Source organism: Dunckerocampus dactyliophorus, chromosome 10 (genome assembly GCF_027744805.1).
Source record: "Dunckerocampus dactyliophorus isolate RoL2022-P2 chromosome 10, RoL_Ddac_1.1, whole genome shotgun sequence".
Classification (NCBI taxonomy): Eukaryota; Metazoa; Chordata; class Actinopteri; order Syngnathiformes; family Syngnathidae; genus Dunckerocampus; species Dunckerocampus dactyliophorus.
This window is the reverse complement of record NC_072828.1, coordinates 1,026,387-1,040,290: the sequence shown is the minus strand read 5'-3', so window position 1 is coordinate 1,040,290 and position 13,904 is coordinate 1,026,387. Positions and strand designations below refer to the sequence as shown.

At 43.7% G+C, this 13,904-nt stretch overlaps 1 protein-coding gene across 5 annotated transcripts in view; it reads right to left on the bottom strand.

Annotated features, from left to right (window-relative positions):
- LOC129188836 (ubiquitin-conjugating enzyme E2 R1-like) overlaps positions 1-13,904 on the bottom strand; it is a 38,534-nt gene that overhangs the window by 10,978 nt on the left and 13,652 nt on the right. For 3 of the 5 annotated variants that reach the window (XM_054789879.1, XM_054789880.1, XM_054789878.1), the window contains exons 3-6: positions 10,098-10,184; positions 9,932-10,029; positions 9,631-9,765; positions 3,643-4,844 (exon numbers count right to left, since the gene is read on the bottom strand). In XM_054789879.1, the coding sequence (XP_054645854.1) occupies positions 4,631-4,844; positions 9,631-9,765; positions 9,932-10,029; positions 10,098-10,184 (534 nt within the window). In that variant the 3' untranslated portion in view covers positions 3,643-4,630. Of the gene's footprint in view, positions 1-3,435; positions 3,545-3,642; positions 4,845-9,630; positions 9,766-9,931; positions 10,030-10,097; positions 10,185-13,904 lie in introns of those variants that run through there. The other 2 variants (XM_054789881.1, XM_054789876.1) reach the window with 2 other exon arrangements.

The window sequence follows — 13,904 nt, the reverse complement described above, 5'->3', positions numbered from 1 at the left end:
TCTTAATATTCTGACTTTACTCTGGTAAAATTTCTGCTGTTTATTTTTCTTTTTGTGTCATTTTCCAAATAGTTCAACTTTCATTTTCTTCTCCTAATATTGACATTATTCCCATGTTAGAAATTTTCCCCAAAATAAGTCTCCAAAATGTACGACATTATTGTTTTGACTTTAAAAAAAAACACTTTTTTCTTTTATATTTAAACTGAATGCTACTAAAATGACGCAAGAGAAAAAAAATGAGAAAAAAGTTGCAATTTTATGAGAATAAACTTGTAAAATGAGGAAAAATATCATTTTAGTAACAACGTTGAAATAGAGAAAAAAGACATTGTTTTAAAAGATAAACAAACATGATGTGAATAAAGTTCTAATTGCTGTACAAGAAGAAGATTTACAAGAGGAAAGTTGAAATGAAATAGTTGGAAAATTAGAAAAAGACATTACAAATGGAAAAACCACTGTAATTCCACAGGAATAAAGTCCAGATATGAAGAAATAAAGTCATAATGGAGTGAAGAACAAAAGAATAAAGTGGTGTTATTGTGTAAAAAAGGTGATTTTAGGAGCATTTCTCCTCCATTCCAGATATATTCCAAAGGTGAAATGCAGGTGTTTCTTGAGCTACATGGACTGTACAGTTGCATCCTTTCACTTTTCACTATGTGGCCCTCGCTGGGAAACGTTTGGACACCCCGGGTTTAAATCTACTACAACCTTAAAGAAATACAGGTATAAGGAGGACTGTGGTCTTGGTGACAGCTGGCGGCTAAACCATCCTAAGACAGAGAACACACCCATTTTACAAAAGTACGCCACACATACTCTAGAATTGACTTTTCCTCACCAGCAACTCATTCCACTCTGATAAACTCGGCATCCGAATACAATTAGCGATCACGCACTCGTCTCAGTTACTTTCAACACTTTTCCCAGGTGGAGGTTCAACACATCGCTTCTGGAGGATCAAGAAGTGACATCCTTTATGGAAACCAATGGCTGTCCAAGTATCTGTCCAACTTTATGCTGGCAAACCGGGAAAGCTGTTTTAAGAGGCTAAATAATTTCCTACTCATCTTACAAAAAACAAAGACACAAAACTACAACTTGGAAAGAAAATCTAAGAACTTGAAAACATCAATGCAACCAATCCTTTTGCAAACAACATGGAATTGGACAATTTGTTAAATAAGAAGAACAAGTTTCTTATTGAAAGACTCAGACTCAACACATCTGAGACCAGTAATAAATCAACCTCATACTTGGCAAACAGGACTAAACAAATAAAGAACTGGAACAGTAAGTAAAGACTATCATAATTCACATACATATTTGGTATTTTAATCAATATTTTGGACATCCATCAGTTCCTCAATAATAGGAATGCACCCCAACTAATTCACTTTAACAACCACTAACCCCAGCTGAATTACTCAATAAAATGGGAAACAACCCTGCTGAGTTTTATAAACATTTGTGGTCTGCCATGTCAACTCTCTATCTGCGAATGATTGATCAACAGTGAATACAGCTACAATTACCCTGCTTTTCAAACCTGACAAAGACCCCACTCATCTGTCTAGTTTCATTCATTCACACAGACATTAAAATCAGAAGCAAAGCGCTGTTGTCCATCCCTTCATTATACACCCAGACCAAACCTCATTTATTAAAAAGGTAGACAATCTTCTCATAAGACACAAAATTATTCAACCTAACGCAGCTTTCACGAGAACACACACACACAAAAAAAGCATTCGACAGAGCCAACTGGTGCTTCCTATTTACAACACTGGTTTCGGGGAGTCATCGGCGAATTGGATCAACAGCCACCATCACAACTAATGGGTTAACCTCGCAACAATTCATGCTTTCACAATGGCACAAGACAAGGATGTCCCAATCTTCTTGGAACCCCTTGCAGCCACCATATGGCAAAACAATAGCGATAAAGGTATTAGATCAATATCCACGGAACACCAAATAACCTTTCAGGGGTGTCAAACTCGTGCCATGGAGGGCCTTCCAGCCGGTCACTAAAGCAGGTAATCAACACCTGCTTCAATTTGAGGGAAGGAGCTCATCAATTAAATCACCTGCTGGAAAAACTGGTTGAAGAGAAAAGCTGTGGTGTCTCGGCCCTCCATGGCACGAGTTTGACTGTTCTATGCAGATGAGGTGTTGATCCTCATCCAGGAACCCCGTTCATCAGTCATGGAATCATTATCATCCCTATCTAACTACACCATCAACTTATACAAATGTACCACTCTGCCCCTCTGCATGGACCAAAAGGATGCGGCGGCCCTCACCTCAGTTCACATCACATATTTAGGAATCCACATATCCTCCAAGCTGCCAGAGCTGTTCAATCGAAATGACACACGGCTACTCAAAACAGTACAAAACCGCCCCGGACGCTGGACTAATCTCACTGCTAGAAAGAATCACAATCAGAAACATGTCTGTTCTTCCTGGAAGTATTTATTTACTATGATCCCGTCACTTCCAAATGTACCCTGGCTCAACTCCCTTAACACAGCGACACCACAATTCCACTGGACAAATAAAAGACCACGTGGAAAACTATCAACGTCACAAAAACCCAAGACAAGTCAATGACGATTCTTAAAACAATGGCTCACCCCTTCACATCATCACTCACACTGGCACCGTGCAGCAAAACAAACCCTTCAGACCTCCCATTCATCAACCAAAGGATCAAGGAGGACACCTGCTTTCAAAACATCTCCATTGCCTCACAAACACTTGCCATCAACGGCTCCCCTCCCCTATGTAAAAACATCTTCATTCACTGCAAAAACCCAAATTTACAACTCATCCAATTCAAGATTATCCAACAAAAAAGGTAGGCCAACTACAGGGGTAAAAGGAAGTACAGTATATTGCTTTCATTTAATCTTTTATGAGGGTTTCCTACATGTCCTTCATGGCTTCTACTAAAATTGTGCAGTGACTATCACGAGAACCAGAGTATAGAGGGGGAGGAGCCACCTGCTGTGGCCCAGCAAGGTGCACTGTACTCGGGCACACGCTCCGAGCGGCCGCTGTGACTCCAGAGGTCTCTGGCACACCTGTTGCTCTTTTCAAACGTTGCGGCGCTGGCGTTTCAGGTGGCTGACGAGGTGTTTTGTGTGCCCCATGTTTGTTTTTTCCCCCCTCAAGGCAGAGGATTTGGTACAACCAGCACGAGAAATGTTTTCCTCTTAAAGTCAATCTTTGTTTAAAAGTGAGCTCGGGGGAAGTTACGACAGACCGTTAACGTCACAGGCCGTAGAAAAAGGAGCGCTTGATTTGCTAACCTGCACAGTAAGAAGAGTGTTGTGAAATTGTCGGATAAATCAGATGACATCATAATTCCCATATCAGCCCCATAATTATCGTGCACTCCTAATTTTCTCGTAGTCTGCTTACATTTCTGGATTGCAGGGCAGGGCGGAGCCTATCCCAGCTGCCATTGGGCAGGAGGCGTGGCCACAATGGCCTGCCTGTCGATGGCATGACCTGCACAAGGACAACATACCTGCAGAAAGAAGGATGTTTGTTAGAGAAGAATGCCAGCATAAAAGCAGAAATAAAAGTAGAATTCCATACATTTGCTGCTCAACACCTTCCAGTGTCGACAAGAGATGACAGAAAATGGTCAGACAAGGAAAAAAAACATAAATTCTTTATTTCACTTTTTTTGTTTTAAATAGATTTACAAAGCGTACAAAAAAAGAAAGAAGTGATGGTGAAGCGAGCGAGGTAAGTGTAAACAGTCCGTGAGCCAAAAAAGGATGTCTTTGTTTTCCTGAGCTCTTTTTGCAGAAGAAAAAGGACAGCAGTGACGCCACGCTACTCGGCTCAAAGTTCTCCAGGCGTGGAAGCACAGGAAGCACAGCCTGAATGCTGCACATTTCACACACAAGCACTTCCCAACACGCAACTTGCTTTTTTGGTGTGTTTTTTTTTTTTGCTGACACAAAGCAGCACAGACAAAACACTGCTGGAAACTTTTCAGTCTTTTGCAACTCCCAACGCCACCGGCAGTACAGGTGGGGTTCTACGAGGCACGAAAGGCCGCCCAGCTGCAATATTTGCACCGTTTCTCGTCTGTGTTCCGTCCCTGCTTGATCTCCCAAGACGCCAACACGTCTGACGGACGATGGCAGGAAATACGAGAGAGTTCCGGCAGGAGGGGGCGCTCACGTGGTCTCGTCCACAAACCAAACACTGCTGTGCGGGGAACCACGGAGGAAAGGCACCATCAAGGCAACAGCTCAAAAATTGGGGGTGAAAGAAACGTGGCCAGGTGTGCGCACGCACACACACACGGACGCACAGCTTTTTAGAATCGCAAATGGAATTGCGCAGTAGGCTTGTCTCTAGCCGTCTTATATTTGTCCTCTTCCTTTGAAAACAGACTGCACACCAACATGTCTCCGTCCTGTGGTGTGTGTGTGTGGTGTGTGTGCGTGTGTGAGAAACAAAGAAAAACATTTCAACGCAAATTGACTGCACATGTGGCAGGAGGAAGAGGAGGAAGGGGGGCGGGGTCTGCGCTAAGAGATAAAGGCGGGGGATTGAAAAGTCCCAAAGAGGAAGGTGGTGGGGAGGTGGCAGGAGGTCAGGAGTCCTCGGTGCCCGAGTCGTCATAGCAACAGTCCTCGTTGTCGTTCTCGTCGTCCTCCATGTCCTCGTCGTCGTAGTAGTCGTCGTACAGCAGGTTGGAGCCATCGTCCGTGGGCGGCACCTGGGTGCGCACGCAGTACTCGTCCAGCGTGACGGGGACCTTGACGCCGTCGTGGTCTGCGTCACTTTTGGTTGCCAGCACCTGCTTCCTGAATTGGCGGGGGGTTGGGGGGGGGGGGACAGGATGGATGAAGGATGAATAAGAGGATGCACATATCTTCCTGGCTACAGCGTTTAAATAAGCATTCATGCAAAGCCTGGGTGCAACTTAGAAAGGAACACTACACCTAGCGTCAAAAACAAAACACACCTCCAATATGTAGCGTTACCTAGTGTGTGGTGAAGCTAGTCGCTAGCCGCTGTGGTGTGGTGAGGTGTCACTACACCTGTAATGTAGTTCTTGGGCGTAACAATGTTGATAACAATAATAATAACAATGTGCTTCATATGCAGCTCACATTATGGAAATGGAGCCTTGTTGGCGCTTTTTGGAGGTTTTTTCAGAAGGCCTCTAGGCGGAATAGGAGCGTCCCATTACGTGCATTCTTAGCTGCCTCTTTTTATATCTTTAGAAGGCACAGAAGAGAGAAAGACGTGTGTTCATGTCTCATAAGGATTGTGGCTGATGGGCAGCGTTCCAATAAAAAGATTCAAGGCAGCACATTTTGCTTTTTCTTTTCTTCAAACAGCTTTTACCCACAGGCCATCAGGCTTCTCAATGAAGCACGCAAACAACACACACACACAACCTCATAGCACTTTATTTACTTGTATTAATGTCGCTTCTGTTGTTGTTGCTTAATTTATTGGTATTAATGTTTCTTATGTTCTTATTCTTTGTCTTGTGTTTTCTTTCTTTTCTTGGGAGAATGAACAGAGTAAGATTTTCATTGCATAGCAGAACTGCCTGTTTTACTGTGCATATGACAATAAACCTCTTGAATCTGAATCTTGAATCTTGAAAATATGAAGGGTAATCGTGCATCGGGGTGTCACAAGATCTCATGAGATTAAACATAAGATATCTTGTTTAGAAAATGAAATACTTTGTGGGCCAATAATAAATAAATGAACAAACCACACAATCAATGGACGCCTTGGCGCGGTTGTTCCATAGAACAACGGCATGAACGGAGTGAGCCTTTTGTCAGTCGTACAGTCTCTCTGTCTCGGTGGGTGGAGGCGGGGCCGCTAGCATGCACACAGAGTGTAACGTAGTAGAAACGATATCAGTTGCAATATTGTCATCAATTTTTGTTTGTACTTTTCTTGAAAGTACTGTAATGTTAAAATGTCATCCCATCTTGTTCTCGTGGATACAATCTCCCAAGGTGTACATCAAGTATTTTGCATCACAAGAGCTCAGTTACCGGAACTTAAGCCTGGTTTGCGTTTCTACGTCGAGGCGCCTGCTTGGTCCTCTTCCTCCAAAAAAAAACGAACCTCACGTGGCAGCCAGACAGACCGACCGCAAGCCAGGGGTGTCCAAACTTTTTCCAGCGAGGGCCACGTTCTGAACAATGAAAGGATTCAAGGGCCACTTTGATATTTTGTAAAGCTAAGAAGCTACATGTAGCTAAAAAAACTGCATGTCACTTTGTAATATGGGTGAAATGCTACAAAAAAATGACGTGGTTCCCATAATTATACCAGTTTATTCTTGTAAAAATTGCCACTTTTGTTCTTCGTTTGATTATGACTTTTTTCTTAATATTTTGACTTTACTCCTTTAAATTACAGCTGTTTTTTCCATTTCTGCTGGGGGTTTTTTTTGTTTTCCAGCAATTTCATTTCAGCTTTCATCTTGTAAATTTTCTCCTCGTAATTATATCTTTTAAAACAAGAATGTTTTTTTTTCCCAACCTTGTTACTAAAATGATATTTTTTCTCATTTTACAAGTTGTGTCTCATAAAATTACAACTTTTTTCCTAATTAAACTATTTTTCTATACTATTTCTATACTATTTTCTCTTCATATTTTTACTTTGCTCTGGTAAAATTTCCACAGTTCATTTATTTTGTATAATTTTCCAAATATTTCAACTTTCTTGTATATTTTCTTCTCCTAATATTTTGACTTTATTCCCGTGTTATATGTTTTCCCCTAACCTAAGCTTCCAAAAATAATAACTTTATTCAGTGTTTTTGTTTTTTTAAGTTAAAAAAAACTTTAATATTTCAACTTCATGCTACTAAAATGACATTTTTCCTCACACTATTAGATTATTCTTGTGATATTATGACTTTTTTCATTGCTAGATGGCAACTCTTTTGTTAATATTTTCAATTTTGATAAATTTTTCCATTTTTGCGGCTGCTGCTGCTGTTTTTTTTTAAGTTTCCTCATTAAATTCCATTTTTAGGCTGTACTGCAGGCCGATAAAATCACAGCCCCGGGCCGCAAATGTCCCCAGGGCCGCACTTTGGACACCCCTGCCGTATTGGCTGTGATTGGTCGGCTTTGGCTGCATTATTTCCTGCATGTGCATAACTTCTTCAGAGGGCGTACAGCCCACGTTCAAACACTGATCGATTCACGCCCAGGAACAGTTTTGCCACAAATGAAGAGGTAGTCCGGGCAGTCTAGGATGACCGTAACGCCACTGCTCCTTGCAGTGCAGGTAGAAGGTAGAAGTTGAAAAGGATCAAGACTATAAGCCAGGTGATTCCTCTGCATGCGTGTTTTGATTGTTCTTTGGCTTGATGTGCCTTTTTGGCAGCACAAAGAGTGCAAAAGCCAGAATAAGAGAAGCATGCACGGAAGGCAACTTATAGCGTCACCACATTCATTGCCATTTCCTGCTGACGTGTTAGGTGTTCACTAGAGCTGTCAACGTTTCCTTTAATGGCACGATTTCTTTTGTTTGTTTGGTGAGCGGTTACCGTGCGCACGTCCCGTTTGACCCTCGGCCCACACCGTAGTTTGAGGAAACGTAGCGGTGGATGTGGAGCCACAAGCTGGTACAAATACAGAAAGAAAAGGGTATTTTGAGTGATAAGTTTAGCGTCGAAGCCCTGGCAGGTGGCTGTTGCGTTCGTCTTAGAAACGCTTCTGTGCCTTCATTCATGTTAGCAAGAGGCTAACTCAGGGGTGGGCAAAATACGGCCCGCCAAGCGTTTGAATCCGGCCCGCCAGTTGCTTCCAAAGTATTTAAAGCTTAAACATACAAGCTGGCAACATGTCTTGCAAGTAGTCAGTCAGACAACTTTTTGATGGTTCAAGTGGCTTTTCACATGTAGTGATCCAAACAACGACCTCACCCATGGTGCCAAACAACAAGTCAAAAAATATTTGACATAAAACTTAACCTACCCACTGCACTGTCTGGGAAGTAAAAATAAAGGACATTCACATACTATTTAATATTCAATGTTCTAGCGTTCATAGTTCACATTGTACATCACATGCTTTATTCATGTACATTCCGGGTGTCTTATTCAGTAAAAAAAAATAAAATAAATTCAATTAAATTGTTATTTGATGTGGTCTAATGTTTAAAGTGCTCCTGGAAAGGGACACAAGCACATACATAGAGCAGATTGTATGACACTATAATTCCAGGTGGACTGTTAGAATTATAAGTGTAAAATAGTGTGCATGTATCAAGTATATAGTCTGGCCCCATGGCCAATTTTGTTAACTCCATGAGGCCCGCGAGTCAAAAAGTTTGCCCACCCCTGGGCTAACTGCGAGCACTCTGTATCCACTCACGAGTAGCCCCGCCTCCACAAAGAGGCTGAAAGATGAGGGTTCACTCTCTCTGTTCATTCCACTACAGAAGCATGTGCACAGACAGATGCAGAGTGGACCCTCTTGTCATCCAGCCTGTGTGGCACAGAGATACCAGCACATTCATGCACATGTCCGTTTATCAATGGTAATTATAGACTTGGGTTTTTTTTTGCGTTTGATTAATCGATTCATTGATTATGGTGACAGGTCTAGTCCCAAATAATCAGTGTTTTTTAGATGCAAGCCGTCGCTCTGCTGATTTTTTTTGCTTTGAACTGCGTGCTAAAATTTGGGTTACGAGCTTCTAGGTTTTAAACAGCATTAGCAGCGCTAGCATTAGCAGCCCACTAGCTAGTCGAGGGGAAAGATTTTCAACACATCAGCAAAACATTATAGCCATCTAACTGATCATATTTACAAAAACAAAACATCAAATTAAAAGCAATAAATGAATACAGAGCCACCATCCACCAGTATCAGCCTGGACTTCGCTAGACTAAGCTCACCAAATCTGACCTTTATGCATACCCACATAGTTTCAGCATTGGGAGCAAATATGAGGTGAAAGAAAAAGGGTCAAAATACGGTATAGTAGTATCTGTGCAGCGTGGGACAAAGTTACATGGTGCCTTCAATGACCATCCAACAAAGTGGGCCAAGTCGCTGCTCGCATTAAATATGAAAAACTGTGGGATTTGTACTTTTTGAATAAAATAATGGTCCATATTTACAAAATTGATATCCCGTTACAGAAAATTTGATGTAGTTATTTGCAAATGATGTTATTTTGTTGTTTTATCTTTTTTTAATCATTGCGCCTGAATGTTTCCCGTGGACTGGTGGTTGGGGACTCCTGCCTTCCAGCATGCTTGATGTGCTCTTTTCCAACCGTTCAATCATATGAATGCTATCTCAACCAGTTTATCTACACGCGTATTGAATCATCTACCACAAAGAGATCTACATCCCTACTTATTATAGGTAAAAATGTCTTTCTATCTGTGATTAATTGCAATTAATTGTGAGTTAACTATGGACAAAATGCTATTAATTGTGATTACATATTATAATCGATTGACAGCCCGAGTTTTCACGTTTTACAGCAGCTAACTTCTTCCGACAACAATGTTGATGTCAATATCAAAAAGGGAGTTTTACGTCTAACATGGCGATGGCGTGAAGGTGTGTGGTCCGGGGCTACCTGATGATGTCGATGTACTCCCGGTCCCGGCCCTTGCTCTCTTTCCACCTGCGGTACATGACGGAGGCGTCCACGTTGGCCGGGGAAAAGGTGTTGGGCTCGTTGAGCAGAGAGATGACGCTGAGCAGGATGGTCCTGGGTGGGGGGAGAGAGGAGAGACGGATGGACATGATTCTTCCTTGGACCATGTGCCACACCTCTACAGAGTTTTCACGTAGCACGTGCGCCTGCTAAGCGTCTATGCTTCCACTCGGTGATGCTAGCTGATGGACAGAAAAGGTAGCGGCTGAAGGTTTTTTACCTCACGTTCTGTGTGGGGTTCCACCTCTCCGAGGGCAGCTCGCCGCTCTGGGGGTCGTCCACGGGAGGGTGCAGGATGGAGATGCACACTTCTCCATTCTAGCACACAATTATCAATTCGTCATGCAGCTGCAATATCGTCACCTCTACAGGACTTTTTGGCCTACCTCATAAATGTTGGGATGCCACATTTTGGTGAGGAAGCGGAAAGCAGGTGGGGAGTAGGGATAGTCCACTGGGAACTTGAGAAGAGCCTGTGGGGTGAGAAAAGACCATTCATTAATAACAAGCTGAAACCTACACTTCCTCGCCTGCTGCCCATGGCAAGCTTCATGGAACTACAACACATACACAAAGACACAAGACACAAAGACATGGATCACAGTTATGTTAGGGCTGACAAAAAGAACGCCGTGATTAATCTGGAAATCTTAACGTGTTCAACAAATAACAACATAATTGAATGATACCTGTGCTGCCTGTGAGTTGATGTGTGGTGTTTTATGGCCGTTGATGTTTGGCGCCACCTGGTGGACGCAATCATTCATTGAATCATTCAGCTGGATTATGTGTATCGGGTGTATTTGCCAAATAGTCCAAAAGGCTGAGAATGTGTCCAAACATGCATGCTGACACCGGATCGACTTGAAATTTCTCGTGCAGCTCAATGTGCTCTACTGTAACCCAAGAGCGGTTAGCCTAATCGCCACAAACTTTGGCACACGCCTTTAGGGGAGTGGCAAGCACTTGAGTGTGAAACGTCGGCATGATTAGTTGAAAGACATGTCAAATGTCTTGGAAGGGGCGGGACTTAGCAACGACGTGTCCATAAGTCACTGGGCATTTGTCTCCTGATGAGGTTGGCGCATCCATCTGCCTGACATGTATGCTAGCATGTCTGCCAAAGCATTTGGCAACACAGCCCATAACCCATGTTTTGAATTTCCAGCTGTCACAGCAACCCAAGACAATCCACCGCTCAAACCCGTACTCTCCTGTTATATCAAAGGAGGCCACGCCCATACACACACACACACACACACACACACACACACACACACACACACACACACACACACACACACACACACAGTGCTAGGGACCCCTCCTCCACTCCATTAGGCGTGCTGCAGAGTGGGGAGCTTCACAGCATGGAACCCACTGATCTGCCATCACACACATTTTCTGATTTGGCACGGTCAGCTGGTCTGCGCCAGGGCTCCCATAAGACAAGGTGGGAGGTGTGACGGGGATTTATTCCAGAAAAAACAGGTTTGTGGTGTCTAAGAATAAGACTCAACATGTAACGCTAGCCTCAAAGTCTGCTGGAAAGCCATTGTCAAGTCACACTGGCCGCATTCAAATATACTCCATCAATGACATCATAACGCAGCAGTGTGGTCATTGGCAGCAGTCAGTATGATCAGGCAGCTCACTGTCGGATCAGTCCTTTCAAGATGGCTCCAGAAGGTGCACGGGTGCGTTGGAACCAGTCCCATCTTCCTTCAGTAGGCCAGTTTGGCCAACAGAAGGAAGCCCAAGCCTGTAACAAGCCTACCCAGCAGCACCTCAGCGTACCTCAGGAGACGTCGACTGTGCATGTCCTCTCTTCTTTTGGCAAACTGTTTTGCACATTTACGAGGGGTGTCAGACACATGACTTTTTATTTATTTTTTTCTTTTTCTTTCTCCCTGTCCTGTCCAGCCTTTAACACTCGAACTCCCAAGTCAGTCATTTTGACTGTTTTCAAAATTTGCAATGTCATAACTTAGTTTAAAAAAACCTATGTACCCATAGGACCCTGCCTTTTCCTAAATGTGTGTATATTTTATTCTAACATTGCTTTATCATTAAAATTTCAAAACACAAAAGAGATCTGAGTGTTACTACCTGGAATGACCATAGCAGTCAAATTGACTGCCTGCGTTTTACAGGGGGTGTCATATTTCACTATTTGCTACATTTTTCCCGCCCTTCCTCCTGCTCTATTGGCTGTTTGTTTTTTATGCTCTGTGATGCTAAAACCTAGCTATAGCTTCACTCTAAACCCAAGAGAGACAAAAATGACAAGTAGACAGAAGGTGACAGCTATGGAGGCTTTAGCCTTGCTTCAGAGAAAATGGTTGCAGTTGGAGTTTGTATGTGTAATTGCAGAGAAGTTATGTTGTGTCAATTCAATCAAACACTCAATCACTATAGTTTTCATTTAGTGTCCTGATGTGTTTTTTACCTATTCCACCAATTTATTTTGAGATCTTTTTAATGATAATCCAAATTATATACAAAGAGTCAAAATGCCTGCTATGGTCATTCTAGTAGTTGCAGAATTCTGGTAGACCGAGTGTTAAAGCAGATAGAATTGTAGATCTAAATGCCCTCAAGTGCTCAACAGATTTACTCTGCCAGGGAGAAGTGTGATATACACTTCCCCTGTTATACAGGATTTATTTGACTTAGATGCTTGTTATTAAGCAAATTTAGAGCGACCGGACCGGAGCAGGAGGGGACAGAGAAGAAGAGAAAAGAAAACAGGGTGGAGGTGCGGGGATAAGAGGGGGACAAAAAAAGAGACAAGGACAACAGCAGCAACAACAACAATTCTGACAACAATAACAGAACAACAGAAACATACAGAACTACATCAGCAAATAAATGTCTGTGACAACTATAAAGACCCTGACGGAAAGGACAAAATATCAACAACCACAATGCCAATGCTGCATTGAAACAGTCACACATAATAGCAGTAATGAAATGATGAACTATGATAGTGATCACAATGATAATACTGCATTGAAACAGTCACACATAATTGTAGTAATGAAATGATTATCTATGATAGTGAACAGAATGATAATTACTGTACATCATTGTAAAAAAAACTATAGTCGTACTGCTGATATCACCGTCGCTGTAATAAAACCAACAACAAAATAACACCCTGGTTAACTCAGTGAGTAATGTGGGGAAGTACGTATGTACTGTGAGTGTGCATATGTACAGGTATCTCTGTATGTGGGGAAGACTTCATATATATAAAAGGTGCAAGAATGTGTGGGCGTGTAATTGTCACTGAGAATGCATGAAAGGAAAGGGGCCGCCTTCCACCTCCCAGAGAGCCCCGCCCCAAATAGCCAGGCCGAGCCCCTGCCGCCAGAAGGCCACCAGGCCCACAGGGGCAGGCAGCACAAAGATCAGTGCCCCAAGAGCCAGCCCAGAGAGCCCACCCCACTGGGAAGACCAGCAAGGGGCCACAGAGAGGTAAGACAGGGCGCCGGCGGGCCAGAGGACAGCCAACCTCTGAGACCAGCGAGAGATCACACCCCACAAAGCAGACGAGTACCGGGGGCCACAGACCGGCAGGCCCAGAGACGCCCCCACAACCGAAAAGAAGCCCGTCCATGCCGGAAGCGGCAGGTCCCCCCCACCGCCACCCCCAGAGACCAGCAGCATACCAGCCGACGGACCCCACCAGCCTCCTGGAAGCCAGACCAGCCACATGCCACCAGAGCTGACGGCCCACCGGAGCCCCACCCCCGACAAGCCCGCAGACAGACCGGGGGAGGCGAAGACACAGACAACGGCCCAGCACAGCACAAAGAGCAGCGCCGACAAACGCCCAAGCGCCCGGCAGAGCACGACCCCCCCCCCCAGCAGGCCCAGCCCCAGGGCACACCAGGAAGGACGGGGGCCCCACATGCCCACACCACAACGCCCTTTTCCTTTAAAAGAGTTGCACTGCTGATACTATCAATGATAGTGATACCACTGATGAAGTACTAAATCAAAAGGAGCATGCAGAAATGTGTCACGTACATGAGGTGACACCACCGCTTCCTGTCCATTTTAAGAGTCTGTACTGAGAACTATCAATGAAAGCTGAGCGTGATTGTGAGCACACGCACAAGCACAAGCAGGATACTAAGTTGCTGTCACAGTGTCCACAAGTCAGACCTCCGATGACAACAAAGAAC